Source organism: Eublepharis macularius, chromosome 9 (assembly GCF_028583425.1).
Source record: "Eublepharis macularius isolate TG4126 chromosome 9, MPM_Emac_v1.0, whole genome shotgun sequence".
Classification (NCBI taxonomy): domain Eukaryota; kingdom Metazoa; phylum Chordata; class Lepidosauria; order Squamata; family Eublepharidae; genus Eublepharis; species Eublepharis macularius.
The window spans coordinates 85,279,786-85,297,379 of record NC_072798.1 but is presented as its reverse complement, the minus strand read 5'-3'; the positions used below and the strand labels follow the sequence as shown (position 1 = coordinate 85,297,379).

General features: G+C 43.0%; 1 protein-coding gene across 4 annotated transcripts in view; it reads right to left on the bottom strand.

Annotated features, from left to right (window-relative positions):
- The window catches only part of PLXNB2 (plexin B2), a 400,939-nt gene that overhangs the window by 3,420 nt on the left and 379,925 nt on the right, over nucleotides 1-17,594 (bottom strand). For all 4 annotated transcript variants that reach the window (XM_054989404.1, XM_054989405.1, XM_054989403.1 and 1 more), the window contains 6 exons: nucleotides 10,470-10,624; nucleotides 7,840-8,000; nucleotides 6,202-6,349; nucleotides 4,610-4,674; nucleotides 2,242-2,317; nucleotides 1,245-1,319 (listed from right to left, as the gene is read on the bottom strand). In XM_054989404.1, the coding sequence (XP_054845379.1) occupies nucleotides 1,245-1,319; nucleotides 2,242-2,317; nucleotides 4,610-4,674; nucleotides 6,202-6,349; nucleotides 7,840-8,000; nucleotides 10,470-10,624 (680 nt within the window). The remainder of the gene's footprint in view (nucleotides 1-1,244; nucleotides 1,320-2,241; nucleotides 2,318-4,609; nucleotides 4,675-6,201; nucleotides 6,350-7,839; nucleotides 8,001-10,469; nucleotides 10,625-17,594) is intronic.

Below are 17,594 nucleotides of genomic sequence, written 5' to 3'. Positions count from 1 at the left end.
GGTGTTTTTAAAAACTACAGATTCCGCTTCTATTATTTTGGTTTTTTAAATCCCACAATGCATTATTATTATTATTATTATTAAGATAAGATTCCAGATGTTTCTACAACCCTGGGGCATTTTTCAAGTTTGTAGAAAGATGTCTTATCTATGTATTGTCAAAGGCTTTCACGGCCGGAGAACGATGGTTGTTGTGGGTTTTCCGGGCTGTAATCGATGTCTTATCGGTTCGTGGCTCCAGTCTCTGGATTTAAGTATCCACAGATTTAGTCATGTTGAGAATGAGATACAGTGATATGGAAAATTTTCTTATAGATTTCCATAGCTTCAAGTCAGGTTTTAGATTCCAAGACAGAATATATTAAAAAGGGCTGTGGTCTATTCGGTTTCTTATATTTAATATTTATCTCTTACTGCACTATTTCCTACTTTTGAAATTCCATTTTTTGCATTGTTTATGACTTGTCATGTCTGATGCTTTAAAAAAACATTTCTACTTTTGTAATCCTAGTCCTATTGCATTGTTTGCTGGATGTCTCATGATATTTAATTGTACTGCTTTACACTGTGTAATTGACCTTGAGCCTCAGTGGGAAAGGGAAGCTATAAATGTAGTTAAGTAAACCAGGGCTACTTCCACACACGTTGGATAATCCACTTTCAATACTCTTTAGTGAACATTTGGAACTGCTTTTCCATGTGTGGAACAAAAAATCCACTTCCAAAGGATTCCTAAAGTGCATTGAAAGTGCATTATTCAATGTGTGTGGAAATGGCCCATGTTAAACTAGATGATGATATTAGAGGCCTCACATTTGGATAAACGAATTGTTCGCTTTTTCAATTTATATTATTAAAGGAAAAGCTACATCTCAGCTTAAGTCTCTGTTGGCATGATGTTAGCCAACATTTGATAAAACCTGATGAGCACAATTTCCTAAACCATTACATGGAACCACCTATAGCTCCTTTCATCTCAGCTATATGAAAATTCTCCATCTTTATGCGCCAACTACCATTAATGAACGTGCCACCATGTCTGTTAAGGGCATCACCATTGTGGTTTCCTCTGAGGATGCCTGAAAGATATCAAGGTGATTGTCTGCATTTTTTTTTGAACTGTACATTTCAAGCCTCAGGTAAGCCAAGAATTCACAGACTTGAAGGCTATTCCTGATGATTGAAACATTCGGCATGGTGGTGATCCTTTTACAGAATAATAAAGCTTGGCAGTGGAAACTTACCTCATCATAGTATTTGTTCGTATACTGGTAGAGCTGGTGTAAAGCCACAAGTGTGTTTAATGAGTCTGTGTGTGCCTATTCAAATTAAACAGGGAGAAAAAGAATCTGTCAAGATACAGTCTTGGGCTGTATAATAATTTTAATGAAACACATATAGGAGTGCCAGATATGATGCAAATCCCTTTTCCATATTCTAACTTTGGTACTTAAAATCTTTTAATAGGTGTCTGGTTTGGCGAGGAAATGAAACTGACCATTTTCAGCATTCCCATGTCAGTTTCTTTCTGGACCTGTTACAGCTACTACACTGCTTTCCTCATCATAGATTGTGCAATGAATGAAAACGTATATATTGGTGAGCAACAACGTTTGTCCAGCCACAGATTTCTCTCTACACATATGTACAGGCCATATGGGCACATGAAACAAAGTGCAAGCTTTTTTGATTCAAATTAGTTTCATCTGACTTGTCATGCTTTGGCATAAAGCAGAAATGTAACAATAAACACCTCAATTTATCTGTACTGAGTTTTTAAACATAAATCTTAAGAATGTGGCATATGCAAGTTACTAAATAAAGTTGTTTTTCAAACTAATCCTACTGTTTTTAATGCATAGTAAGACTACTTCCCCCCGCCCCCCTCTATGTGCCATTATATTGAGATAACCTGTTAGGAATGTGAAACCCATGGAAACAAAAAGTGAAAATAGATGTTTAGAGGCAACAGAAATTTGCATACTGTGCATGAATACACACACTCAAAGTGTTAAAAATGAATTTGGGCAACCAACCTTAATAAAATGTTTTGCACATCCTTGAAAATCAATAATTCACAAGCAATATAATTCTAAGCAATATACTACAATTAATCCAAAGTGTTCCAGAAATATGCAGGCACCCTCATTGGATTTCAGTACCAAAAAAATCGAGCTACCCATCGAAAAAACAATCTTTTCCCTTCACTTTCTGGGGAAATAATTTCAATGTGATACTTACCCTAGAAATCTCTGCTAAATGTGTATTCATATCCTGGTCGCTTACTTGTACCATTTGGCGAATACCTTTGTAATAACTGTAAACAAACCAAAGGACATGTTTAGCTGAAGTGACACAATATTCATTTTTATGCACTTGTGCTTTTGTAGCGATTTTTTTAACATTTTCCTGATAAGACATAATCCTCCCATAACAGAGTACAGACTTCTGCTATGCAACTTCCCTATCAAAAATGCCTTAGAGCATTAAATGCCAGGTTTTGTTTCTTTTTTAGTTAATCACAGGATTTTGCAATCCACCAGTCTGGCTTCCAAAAAATGCCCATTCATTTCAGCAGGGTCATGCGCTGCCACTAAGGGTACCATCCGTTGCAACTGAGGTCAAAGTAATCAAACTCTCTTTAGAACAGATTAGATGGATTTTTAATTCCTATAAAATGTCACGTCTATTGACATGACTGGGTATATTCTTATTCTTGCATATTTTTATACCGGTTGTACAACAGCACAGAAGAAACTTACAAAAGAAAACAAATTTCGATATCGTTTACCTCAGTCAGTGGGAACGAAATCTATCGGCCAATGGTTTGTTAACTGGCTGCATTAAAACGGTTCCCTATATCCAGAAGTCAGACTTATCATTTACTGAATGGAAAACATCCACTGAAGGAATTATGTGGTTTTTGTCCATACATACCAGCATTGATGCAGCGTTCCCACTGAATGGGGCAGTTTTAACCTGCATCTGTATTTTGGAGATGAGCTAGTATGACTTGGATACAGTTCAGAGTTTCCGCAGGTGGAAGGATTTCTGCCCATAGGGTGTGACTTTCTCTGCCCCTCCCTACTACATCCACAAATGCCCACTGAAATGCTGCTTCTGGGGACAGAAGACCCCCCAGGAATGACATTTCAGGTGGCAGCAAGAGGTGAGAAACGAGAAAACTGTGCTCTAGTCCGCAGGCATAAAGCCACCCATGGAAATACGGTGCAGGATCAAAGCCAATGGCTCCGAATGCTGCAGATCCCCCGTGAACAGTAAAAAGGTGTTTATGCAGGTTTCAAAGTGTTGATTTCATGGGACTGAAAGGCAAAAGATTCTTGTTTACAGACTTAAAGGGAAAAACTATAGCTGACTGAGGCTGTTTCACCCATTTCAGAGAAACAAATCTAAGTTTAAGATGCATCTGACAAAGAGAGCTGTGGTTCTCGAAAGCGTATGCTACAGTAAAGTTGGTTAGTCTTTAAGGTGCTACTGGACTCTTTACTATTTTGCAACTACAGATTAACATGGCTAACTCCTCTGGATCTAAATCCAAGTTTGCCACATAGCCCATTTTAAAAAATATCAACAATTTCCCCCAATAATGAAAATTGTAGATTACATTTGAGCTACAGCACCTTAAATATTAACTGCTTTATACACATTTGATTAACACTAGCATGAATCTGTGAAACAACGGTTGGAGGAAGATATGTCTGGAGCGTAGAGTGACTTATTACTTGGAGAATCCTAAAATGGGAGTCAGACAATGTTGTCTTTGCAAAGCTGTAGAAAATCAAGGCTGAGATTCTGTATCCTTTCCCTTTTCAGGTATTAAAGTCTGAGCATAGCCAAAGGCATAATCATTTTACTGTGAGCCGAAGGGAGAAAGCTAAAAGGCTCTCGTCCCTTGGTTCTTAGCCCATGGGCCTTTGATATTAGCGTTCATTGGATGTTCCTGCTATGAAGAGAAGCAGCATTTAAATATTTAAATAAATAAAAGTTCTAGGAGGTTTTTTACTTATGCTGTACTATTTCCAATGTACACTCCACCTCACAGGTCATTCCAAAAATCTTTTCTCTGAAGCTTAATGTCACTTCAAAACCATCGCTTAGATTGTATGACTTCATTCAAGCAATTTGGACAAACAAAGATCCTAGAAGGACGAGAATGTCTGTTTGGGCCCCTTTTACCATACCCGAGAATGTGTGTGTATCTCTATCCATGGGCACAAGATGTAAGCAGCTTTGGGTCCCCATTTGGGGAGAAAGTAGGGATATAAATGAAGTATAATGAAAATATATTCTTTTATTTAAAAATAGACTTCGTAAAGGCTAGAAGCACTATTGGCAGACTATACATTTTTCTTTTGTCCAACCATTTCGCACGTTCATTTATGATATGTTAACACCTTCATGAAACGATTTTTATCTTATCGCTTTATTGTAGTGAATATATTGAATAGGGAATATATTGTAGTGAATATATTGTATAGTGAATAGTGAATATATCGTAGTGAATATTTCCATTCCCATAACTGGTGAAGACAAGAATTTGACCTTAGTCATCATGGAAACAGTCACAAATGCTTCTCTTTCTACTTACTCTTCCACCATCTTCTTATACGTAGAGATTTCTTTTGCATAGAGCAACTTGTTACTTGGCGAATCCTAAAAATGGGAGACAGACAAAGTTGTCATTTCTAGGCAAAGAAATATGTTTGCTTTTAACTAACGTGTCGAAGATTTGGGTTGGTAGAATATTCATTCACAAGGTGCCTTTATATTGTGTTAGTCCATTATCTACTCTGACAGTAGCTCTCCAGCATCGCAGAAGGAGATCTTTCACACAGCCTTCTACATGCTCCCTGGAGATACCAGGGGCTGAGCCTGAGACTTTCCTCATGCAAAGCAGGAGGTGTAACACGGAGCTCCTCCCCTAAATGAAAAGCACATGTATGTTGCTCCACACCAAAGGACAGATCCCACAAGCATGTACAGGCTTAGGGGAAGATATCATTTATTTATTTAATTCAATTTATATTCTGCCCTCCCTGCATCAGCCGGCTCATGTACGCCATCTATGCCTTTTATGTAGAAATGAACCATTGCCTCCCCTCTTCCTACCATGGTAGAAAATGTACTATTTATTTATTTACATTATTTATAGTTCACTGAAACTCAAGGTGGATTGCAATCTATAGGATCAATGGCCGGGACATTCAATAAACAATACTATAAGGTATGGATTGCAGAAATTTGGAAACTAGCAGAAATCTCATACAGAACTGAAACAAAACATAAGCCTATTAACATGACATATTAAATGACACAGAAACTACCCAGCAGAAGCATACTGAAAGCAACAGATGATACTCAATAGTATAGTTTACAGTCCCTACCCCTTTACCAAAGCATCTCTTTAATTTTTTTCCTTAAAGTATAACCTAATTACCTGTGTCAAAAAGTCCTCATGAATAACTCAGTCTTGCATAGCTTACAAAAGACAGAAAAGTAGGAGGTTTCCAGACCTCTTAAAAGGTATGATTGGTCAAATGACCATAAATAAAAAACTGATTGATTGACCTCTTAGAGTCACCAAGACAATTCATACCAATTGGACCTATGTTAGTAGGCCTATGCATACAGAGCCTGTATCACACATTACCTTTATAGGTGTTCACCACCATCCAAAAATAATCCTTGGCTGGGTGAATGTGCAAACTAGCCCCTTGCCTCTGGCTTTCATAAAGATGCTTAAGGCACACCCCTTTTCATTCCCCTTCCTTGAGCCCCACTTCTTCCCATCTGCTTGCTAATATACAGCGGCATCACTCTTAATAAGCATTCCTGAATCTGTTCTGGAATTTTCAGCCTCAGCCCATTTCTCCTTACCTCACAGAAGGTTATATTAACATAATGAATAGTGATCGCAATGCTTCATAATAGACGAGAACATATTAAACTGCAATTAGATCTGTTCTGAAAGCATTAGACAATAGCTGTTTTGTAAGCGTCACTGGGGATTAAGCGGTGGACTTCCCTTGAACCCACGAAACGGTTTAAGCATCCTAATAAGAAAAGGCGAACCGAAGTGATCTACGCACCATCTTCTATGATTACAGCGTTGTCTATCATAATGTACTTAAACGTCCTTTTCAGCATAGGCAGACACAGAGCAGAATGTAAAACACTTACCCTGCTTAATTTGTGCTCTGTTCTTGTGCAAGCATCCATGAAAGTCTGTGCAATGACTGACAAGGAAGCATCCACTACTTCATGAACATGAACATCAAAGATGAAATGAGGGTTTTTCAGAATGTTCACCCAAAACCTAAGTGGCAAGCTGGGAAGGAAACAAAGGGAGACAGCAGCCCTTATTAAGGAATGAAGCTCAATGCAGGAAATGAAGCCCTCAGAAGCAACATGTATTAACTATCCATTTAAAACTTCTCTACTCTGTTTCAGCTTTACGATACTCTTAAACAGGGCTTTTTTTTCAGCAGGAATGCGGTGGAACGGAGTTCCGGCACCTCTTGAAAATGGTCACATGGCTGGTGGCCCTGCCCCTGATCTCCAGACAGAGGGGAGTTTAGATTGCCCTCCGGCAATCTAAACTCCCCTCTGTCTGGAGATCAGGGGGCGGGGCCACCGGCCATCTGACCATTTTCGCCAAGGGCGATTTAAACTTTAAAAAACTCCCCCCATCATTGTGCGGTCCTGAGTTCCATCACTGAGTGCCATCACCAATTTGCCCAGAAAAAAAGCCCTGCTCTTAAATTACTAGATCAATTAGTATGCAGTGCATGCTTCTGTACCTTATAGCCAAAGCATTTAAAAGATTTTGTTTAATAGACACAGATAGGTAATTCCATAGCTATATGGTCCTTAACTCTTAAGGTTCAGTGAATGGAAGCTAGCTTATTTATGGAAGCTCTAGTGCTCTTTAAGGCTGAGGTGTATGCAATCTTCATTCATTTAAGCATGGCTCCTGTAGCCTGGTGGTGACCGTCAGTTTAAATGCGACAAGTTTGGCTTTAACAAGAATAGGGAAGTTATCCTGGTAAATGTCAAAAGGGGAACATTTGCAGGGGCTGTGCTACAGAACTTTTATCCTGCACATTCTGCTCCAATGATACCTCTTAAGTTTTCCTCTTGTTTCAACAGTGACTTTTATAAAGATATTTCTGCCCTCATTTATAAGGCCACTGTTCTGGTTTTCAAGGACTGGAGTTGGAAAGGATGAGGACCCTGAAGCCCTTTATTTAATTACTTAACTATTCATATCCAAAAAAGGCTCACCGCGGCTTACAAGAAAAACACATAAATAAACCAGTGTGCATCAACCCCCCTTTCCCCCTAAAAAGCCCAATATAAGTAGGGTGATTCTGGATTCTGTTTGAATCAGAGGCATCCATATTCATAGATCCAGACGAGTTAGCCGTGTTAGTCTGTAGTTGCAAAATAGTAGAGTCCAGGAGCACCTTCATCAGATGCATCTGACGAAGAGAGCTGTGGTTCTCGAAAGCTTATGCTACAATAAAGTTGGTTAGTCTTAAAGGTGCTACTGGATTCTTTACCTATATTCCTGAAACTGATGCTGACATGGCTACCTCTTTGAGACCACATTCATGGAGTTTCTCTTACGAACTACATGATATGGAGCTAGGAGTTAAAGGTATCACTAACCCCTGCCTGTAGATGAGAACAGGAGAGTTCAGTATACACAACTAGGACCATTCCTATTTTCCTCTATATTTTAAAGAATACCAATGCAACTGCCCTGGCTTTTTCACCTGTTTGCATCCCTTCTCCTCCTGAATCCCCACCACTTACCTATTTGTTTTCCAGATGTGGATCGTATCCTCATCTTTGATATCATGTTTCTCTGCTTGCTCATCAAGGAAATCAAAGAAGTATTTCACAGCTGGTGGCACAACATGGTTTGAGTCAAGTACGCTGTGAAAAAAGTTATCTACAAACTGCTGAAGCGTACCCTGAAGGAAAATAAAAATATAAAAAACCCCAAAGCATTAAAATCCAGGTTATAGTGCAAGTGTAGCATTTCCCCAAAATATTCCTTCACATTTGCAAGAATGCTTTCTAAACTGATTTATAGTCATCTGTTCAGAGCTTTTGTCCCAACTGACCACAGAATCACAACAGCTTGAAGCGAAGCATTTTTCATCTATAAATGTGTAGCAATAAATGCTCTTATGAAAAGAACAAGTCGTAAGAAATGATCCAGGGAGTGCAGGAAAAATAATAATAATAATACTGTTTTCCAGGGGTCATTTTGTAGAAAAAGAGCAGGAGGAACTTATTAGCATAACTCATTAGCATATGCCACACCCTTGACATTGCCAGAAGTGTCATTAGCATAACTGATTTGCATATGCCACACCCCCTGACACCTATCCTGGCTGTTTTGGACCCAATCCTGGCCATTCAGGGCTGAAATTGGGCCCAAAATGTGAAAAAGGGGCTGAAAATGGCTGAAAAGGGGCCAAAAATGGTCAGGATCAGACCACTGCGGAATGGGAGAGTGATCCGCCTCCCGTCAGAGGCCCGATCCAGGCCGTTTCGGCCCAAATCCAGGCCAAAACAGGCCCAAATGGCCGAGAGTCAGGTGGGCGGGGCCACCTGACATGAGACCTCTTTGGGGAACTGCTGGAACTGCGTTTCCGCGCGTTCCCTCTCAAAATGAGCCCTGCTGTTTTCTGTTTAAAGAGTTGGGGATTTCAGCATTGCAGCTTGGCGAACACAGAAGGGCAGTGCTCTGAAACAGACAAGCAAATGAGGGAGTGGCTAGTGAATTAATACATTTATATAATTATGTTTCCCAAAGTCATTCTGTTAATACTTTCGTGAATCTTTTGTACTTTTCCCTCTTTGCATTCTATTCAATTTATTAAATTATAATGCAGTTTCTGGCTTTCTAATGGCTATTGATTGTGTGTGTGTGTGGGAGTACTGTAGGAAGAGGTGATTTTAGAAGAGTCAGAAGTCACATACAAAATTTTAATTGGGATGTGCAAGAGCCACAGAGGAATATTGCTTCCAAGGAGCCAGAGATTTCCATAGAGATCCTGATCAGACTTTAGAGAGTCTCATTTGTATTGTCACATATTCTGCAAATACCGCCAAGACGATCTTGATGTTGATGCGCATGGGTGTGTCCAATGTCCTGGTGTCACTACGCCACAAGCTTCATGGAGCTATCAATAATAATTTTCATCTAATGCCCCCCGTTCCGTAAAAAGCAAATTCAAAACAATTTGTAGACTCCCCTAAACTTTTTTTTAAAAGTTAAAATATTTATGCACCTGCTTTTGTTAGAAATGGTGTCATACAGAGAGGGTGTAAATGTGCGTGTATGCTCCTGCCAGCTGCAATGATGTCACTAAACAAAGTAACATTGTCACAGCCAGCGACAGCGTGTCTGCTGTGCACTGGCCTGGGAGGTTTTTTTGCCTCTCAGGCCTGTTCCTTGGGCATTCCCCCCCTGGCCAGGTGAGTGGTGGCAGGGGGCAGAACGTGGGAGTGAAGGATTCCCCATGCCCACTGGAGGACCTGGTAGCCCTACAGGGAGGCAACCAGGCTGGCAAGAAGCCACAGCCTTGAAGAAGAGTCAGCGTGCGCAGTCTGATGGACTTGCCCCTTGGTAATCAAGGGTACCAGGGAGGGTGCAGGTGTCTTTAATCAGGCTGGCATTTTCCAGCATCTTGAAGAGGCCTCTCTTGAGCCGTAACGACAAAGGGAAAGACAGAAACTTTTCTTCTTTAAATGTAGTTGTGTTCTTCACTGGAATGGCTACTGATGGTTAAAAAACTTTTAAAAGAAATGATTCTCCTCAGCCTCAGGGATGAGGTGAGGGAAAAGCAGGGAACAGCAATGAAGGTCCTCTCTCTGCAGCAGCAAAAAGAGAACTGAGGGAAGAGCAATCCTCCTCCTGGTCATGTGATGTTTTTGCAGGAAAGTGCCAAAGGGAGAAAGGGCGGTCCTAGTCTTCTAAAAAGCTCTAAAAATCTTTCCTGTGGCTGGCCCTGTGCATGTGATAGGGTTCCCAGTCCCCTGGTCAGGGCGGAGCATTCCGCGCTTTGCACACGGGCATGGTGTATTTTCCCTGCACACCCCCGCTAGCGTGCGCAGTCCCAATGCACAGGAGCCACATAGATGAATATTGTCATATCTATATTCTAGGAAAGGTCATAATAAACCAGTTAGCCTTTATGCTCCCGTCATCATCAACAGTGAGTTTTCTGCCTCTTACCTGAGATTTATTTTTGCCATATTGGGGAATGTAAAATGCAGCCTCATAAGCCAAAGATAAAGCCGTTACTGCTGCTCTAAACCAAAGTAAGATTCCACACAGTAACTCATTACTTTATTCATTTATACCTAACACAGGAAATTAACAACCTTCCCTGGGGATGATGCCTATTAACTTGATGTTTCAATCTTACCTTCACAGAGAGAAGTCTTGTCAGGTAGATTTCGGTAATAGCTTTGGTTCTCTCCTTCTCCTTCATACTCCCTCGTTTCGATTTCCCCTCATCGACTTCATCTACTGACCGAACTAGGTGCCAGGTCTTGTTTTCCTCTTCCAATAAGGCATGCCCTCAAAACAGCAGAAGTGACAGCATTTAAAGCGACTGTATTAATAAAATTAAATGCACTGATGTCGCACTGATAACCATGACTCAGATAATGTTCTGGAGGGCTGTGAGTAATTTGCATATTTAGCTGCCTGTAATTTATTTTATTTGCATATCATAAACAAACAGAGGTCCCTGAAAATGGTGCACTTATTTCTATAATATACATGTTCTCAGGGCTTTTTTTCTGGAAAAAGAGGTGGTGGAACTCGGTGGTGGAACTCAGGACTGCACAATGACATCACTTTGGGTTGGCTGGAACAAGGGGGGAGTTTTTTAAAGTTTAGATTGCCCTCAGCGAAAATGGTCACATGGCCGGTGGCCCCGCCCCCTGATCTCCAGACAGAGGGGAGTTTAGATTGCCCTCCGCGCTGCCGAGCAGTGTGGAGGGCAATCTAAACTCCCCTTTGTCTGGAGATCAGGGGGCGGGGCCACCGGCCATGCGACCATTTGAAAGAGGTGCCGGAACTCTGTTCCACTGCGTTCCAGCTGAAAAAAAGCCCTGCATGTTCTCCTTTCCAAAGTGAAAATAAGGAGCTGAACTTTATTTTAAAAATTTGAACAATTTTTAAACACTCCCAAGGCAGACAGTGCCATATGTGAAGCTACCTTCTATCAGCTCTGATTCCTAACCCTTCAACCTGCTGCCCTGTTCATGGCAGACTCTTAGGCAGAGAAAAGTTTTTCCTGGCAGATCTTTTAGCTGGATCTGCTGGGGACTGAATTGGGGCTGTTCTGCACACAAAGCATACGCTCTGCCCTTGGGTCTTCCCCTGAAGGCATTGACTTATACCCCATCATGCAGTTCAGAAAACTAAGCACCATCCAATTTTCTTAAGAGGGTATGGCAATTTCCAATGACTCCCACTGGGCTCCACTGACCCCCAGGAATAAAATGAGGGGGGCTCATGGGGATGCACTGGGAAAACGGAATCAGTAGAATTCACATCCCCTGTGCAGAAAACTTAAGTGTCCAAGTTTTTGGAACATGGTTGGATACAAGCCAGTATCTGAAGTAGTGCACACAACAACTGGTTGCACTGCAGTGACGGCACCCTTCTTCTTGCAGCAGGATTTTGAGTTGGGGGAAATCTTAGACACTGAAGGACAAAAGGAAATTCCTGCTTGCTCAAAGCTCTGTTGTACACATGCCAAAATGTTGGTATTTTGTAAAAAAAAACTTACTTTCCTCTTGCTGTTCAGTAGGATTGCTGTCATATTTTCAAATGCATTTCGGCAAATGTAAGGGCCAGAAGTATTTTTTTGAAATAAAAACTAGGGCCTAATTATTTAAAATGTTCACTCTTTGAATTCCAAGAAATAACTCACAGACTACAATGCTGCCCCTCCTTGACCTAAATATTTATTTTATTTTCCATTAGCAAGACGGTGCTTTGAACAAATCTTTCCCTTTTGCTTCCATCACTTTATTATTCTTCCAACCAAGACTGTGTTTTTGGAAACTCGTGTACAGATGTAGAACTCTATTCATTGGTATACTTCCATGAACTCTACAACAGGTTTGGTCCAGCCTGCTTTTTCACGCAACCTTGCTAATTCTTCTCATCGTTAAAAGCCTCAGTCTCAAATAGCTTTTATCCATGCAGGTCCTATAACTCCCATCACAGTCTTTTGGGGTAGTCAAATGACTCCTAACTTTTCCAGCAGCGGCTGGATCCAATCCTAGGTCGTTCCATATTATTCAAACTTGAATAAAAAGCATCTCTGCAAAAGGGAAAGTTATTCAAAAGGTATAGTAGAAGGCCTGGCTAACTTGAGACCTCCCTTCCACAGCCACTAGAACACTGGTTTTAGTTTTACTGAAAGGCATGGGTTGGATTCAGTTACAGAGTATGACTGAGAGCAGCATGGTAATAGGCACAGTGCAATTATGTAAACATGCAAACAATTACAGTTTTGAGCTTCAAATAGGAAATGTCCAATCTATGAAACTGGCTAAAGGCATTATCCTGGCAGAGGGTGAATTACACACAAGAGGTATGTTGCAATTCCAACGTTATGCTCCCCCAAACAACTGTAAATTCAGTCACTGTGCATATATACTTTGGCTCAGGCCAAATTTGCAAAGAGCAAATTTCACAACATAACTAAAAGTATTAAACGCATGCTAATTTCACCCAGGGATAGCTTCTAAACCAAAAAATGCAATGTGGTTTTCCAAGAAATACATCTTTTGGGTTGATTCAAAGAGTGATCCGTCAACTGCATATTTCATACTACAAGGCACAGGTCATCCTAATACGTTTCAGAGAGACCATGAATAAGAGACGGGCAACGCAGTCCACAGTTCCTCCTCACTTGAATCCGGCCTCCCTCATGCCATGCTGGAACACTATACCTGTGCAATGAAGTCAACAGCTACTACGGCTCGCTTTAGCTAGAGTCTGAAAATGCCCGTTAAGGCCCATTAAAGGTAATCACGATTAGCATCAATCTCTGTGCAGATATAATGGTATACATGAGCAAGGAGGGGTGAAAATCATGTAAAAATGAGCAATCCATTATTAAAACACTGGGAAAGTGTCTACACCAGGACTGAGAAGGTATAATCCTTGTAACCTTGAAAAGGAAAATTACTGTAACTGCAGGTCCATAGGAACTGCATTGAGACAAAACCCTAGATATAAATAAGTCAAATCAGTGGAGTCGTCGGAATGATTTTCTTTCATAGTTCCATGCAGATTTAGTTTTGTGTTATTACTTTAGGCACTTTCTTAGCAGAGCACTGAAATAGACAGGAGTTTAAACTGCCCAGAAACGGCAGAATCGTGTCTATTATGCCAGATGATTAAAAATAGTCCAGTCTTCTGGCAGCCTTTTTATTTCAGTAACTCTTGACAGAAGTAAAGTCCACATGATAAAAAAAAACACCACAGGATATAGAGCAGTTTTTGTTTGGTATCTTTTGTTGATACTATATTCAATTCTGGAATCATTTTTATTTTGTCTGCAGAGAGATTAGGACATCACAACGGCAGACGGTTTGATAGTTACAATAAGATGATGTAGTGTAGAAATGTGAGCTGGAAACACCTAACTTGTCTTGGGACATAACTAAACGAGACAGTGGGAGATCCAGGGCTTTTTTTCTGGGGAAAGAGGTGGTGGAACTCAGTGGGTTGCCCTCGGAGAAAATGGTCACATGGCTGGTGGCCCCACCCCCTGATCTCCAGACAGAGGGGAGGTTAGATTGACCTCCGTGCCACTTGGCAATCTAAACTCCCCTCTGTCTGGAGATCGGGGGGTGGGGCCACCAGCCATGTGACCATTTTCAAGAGGTTCCGGAACGCCGTTCCGCCGCGTTCCCCCTGAAAAAAAGCCCTGGGGAGATCTATTAACAGGCTATCTATATTAGTCTTAAAAAAAAAGAAGTTAATAGCAAGTCTAAAAAGTCACCAAAATACGATTGGCACAGCAGCACTAGGGAACTAAAAAAAAAATTCCTTTGGCCTCATGCGGTTTTTTGAGATTCAGTTTGCCCTCTTTCTGCTCACAGCTGCTGTATGTTCACAGGACAAATACACAGGTGAACCACAGAAATATCTTGCACTGCAAACAACAGCCAGGAGAAGAGGTTGCATCAGAAAAACACTACGGTGCTGGTTGAACAAACTTCCTCCTAACACTGCAATTATTAGTCCCCCTCCCCCAGCTCCGATTTTTTTTATCCCCCATGGATCTTCCACTGGCTCTCAGCTACACACTCGTCAGGTAGACGTGAGAAAGCTGCCACCTTTCTATTTCACCTCCCTTTATGAAACATAGCTTTAACCTATTTCACAGATGTGTTACAGCAATTAATGAGAAATATGTATAGCATGCTGGGATATTTCTGCTATGTTCTTTGTTGATGATGTCACTTCTTGTACTCAGTACAGCGGAACCGTCAGCTTTAAATACAGAGCACCTACCAGCAGTACTGGAAGCAATTTTTTTGTCACAGTTGCCTGGATAATTTTGGTTTATTTGCCCTGATATCATGATGATGATGGACTGGTTGGAGTCCTGAAGGCCACCAACTGCAAATTAGATCCTGGCCCACCATTGCTGATAAAATCTGTCTGGAGGCAGGACTGAAAGAGTTACTGACCAAGATAAAACAGGGTTAACATACCTGTAACTTATGTTCATCGAGTTCTTCTGTGCTGACACACATGGGGACTGCGCAGGCGCAGGCCAGCCGCCGGAGAATTTTCTAGAGCTTCCATGGCTCCGAAGGGGCCGTTTGTCGCGCGCCTCAGCGACCGTTTTCCCGCCCAAACGGTCACGTGATCCTCCAGCGACCAACGGCCCCTTCCCTCAGTTCTCCCTTGCCGCCGCTTGACCAACACACTTCAGCCGTAACACCTTAAAAACACCAATATCCGTTACAGCCATCACAGTATTGTGCATTGGAGTTCACAGCGGGGTAGGAGGGAGGGTTGTGTGTCAGCACAGAAGAACTCGATGAACATAAGTTACAGGTATGTTAACCCTGTTTTCATCTTCGTTCTTCTGTGCCTCCACACATGGGAGTGTACCAAGCTTCACACAATAAGGAAGGCGGGGGTGAAGTCCAACACAATTTTATTAAGCAAACAAGAACAACAATAAATAGATATGCATATATACATCTATGTAAAAATACTGTGTAAGGACACATAAATACTCAATATTTACACATATACACACCCCCAGGTACATATATACACACTTTCACTCAAGGGTACCCAACAGGTACGTCAAGAAAGTCATACCAAAACTCCCTCAGGAAAAGAGGGAGTGTAAGACAGCCTTGGCCACAGATACATCCTGCTCCGCATTGACATCAACGGCGTAATGCCTGACAAAGGTGTCTGCAGAGGACCATGTGGCTGCTTTACAAATGTTAACCAGGGGCACCCCCCTGAGGAGTGCCGAAGAGGATGCTTGGGACCGCGTGGAGTGGGCTCTGACATGAAGCGGGCAAGCCACCCCTGCCAGGGAATAGGCCTTGCTAATGGCCGTCACAATCCACCTAGACAGGGTCTGTGAGGAAGCCCTGTTACCCTTGTCCTTGGCCCCAAAACATACAAACAGGTGAGGACTGGAGCGGAATCCCTTCGTCCTATCCAGGTAATAGGCTAGGGCCCTCTTCAAGTCTAGGGTATGGAGGGCCTTTTCCCCCTTAGAGGAGGGTTGAGGAAAGAATGCAGGCAGTGAGATATCCTGCGAGAGGTGGAAGGCGGACACCACCTTGGGCAGGAACTCAAGGCAGGGACGCAGAACCACCTTGTTGGGATGAAACACAAGAAAGGGAGGGTCAGACCGCAGTGCAGACAGCTCACTGACCCTTCTGGCCGACGTGACGGCCACCAAGAATGCTACCTTGTAGGATAGCATATCCAAGGGGCATGTAGCCATAGGTTCAAATGGAGGCAACATGAGATGTGAGAGCACCAAGGACAGTGACCACCGAGGCACTGGCGCAGACACAGGTGGGTAAAGATTGTACATGCCCTTAAGGAACTGGCGGGATTGCGAGTGAGAAAACACCGTAGCACCCTCAACTCGGGTGTGAGCAGCTGATATCGCTGCCAGGTGGACCTTGAGGGAGGAAACCTTCAAGCCCAGGCCACGCAAGTGGCACAAATACTCGAACACAACCCCCAAGGGACTGCTCTCGGGCACCACTCCTCTGGCAAATGCCCAGAGCTCAAACCTGCGCCACTTGGCCGCATAAGCGCGCCTAGTGGATGGCCGACGAGCATTCAGGAGGACCCTCTGTACCTCGTCAGTAAAGCCTACAGGGGAGGAACGATCCGCCAAGCCGTTAGGTGCAGCTTCCTGGGATCGTGGTGGACTAGGCTCCCGTTTAGGAGAAGGTCTTGCCGAGGGGGCAGACTGACATATGTCCGTTGGGACAGCCGCAGGAGCTTCGGGAACCAAACCTGCCGTGGCCAGAAGGGGGCCACTAGGATGCAGTCTGTCCCGTCCTCCTCTATCTTGCACAGGACCCTGGGAATCAAGGGGAATGGAGGAAACATGTAGTGCAAGCCCTGCGTCCACGTAAACTGGAAGGCATCCCCAATAGAGAGGGGGTCGCTCCCTGCCCTGGAACAGAACGTGTGGGCCTTGGTGGTTGCCGCAGTGGCGAACACGTCTATCACTGGATGACCCCACATCCGGAAGATCGGCCCAACGCACTCTACGTTCAGCTCCCACTCGTGGTCCAGTAAAGGGACCCTGCTGAGGGCATCTGCCCGGGCATTGTCTGACCCAGCCACGTGTATAGCATGGAGCGACACGCCGTTCTTGATAGCCCACTGCCAAGTGAGTGTGGCTTCCCGGCACAGGGCCATGGACACTGTGCCCCCCTGCTGATTCACGTAGTACATGGCAGTCGTGTTGTCCGTCTGCACCAACACCTGACGATTTCTCAGCAGTGCTGTAAGAGACACAAGTGCGAAACGAATGGCCCTTAGTTCAAGCACATTGATATGGAGGGTCTTTTCCCTGTCAGACCAGACATCTTGCACAGACACATCACCACAGTAAGCCCCCCATCCCAACAGAGAGGCATCAGTGGTAACCGTGATGTCATGGTGTTGATACCCAAAAGGGGTCCCCTTAAACAAGTTGTCATCCGACAGCCACCAGTCCAAGGAGGAGAGGATGACCCTCGGGATAGAGAATTTGAGGGACGGAGGGTGCAGCAGAGCATTGTACCTCCGCACAAACCAGTTCTGGAGAGGGCGCATACGCAGCCTAGCGAAAGGCACCACAGAGGTGGCTGCTGCCATATGCCCTAGTAAGCACTGGATAGCGCGCACAGACTGGAACCGGTTCCTTTTAAACATGGACACTAGACCCCTTAGGGTCCGAGCCCTCTCCAAAGGGAGCAGGGCCTTACCCTCCACAGAGTCTAACAGTGCGCCAATGTAGGACACCTTG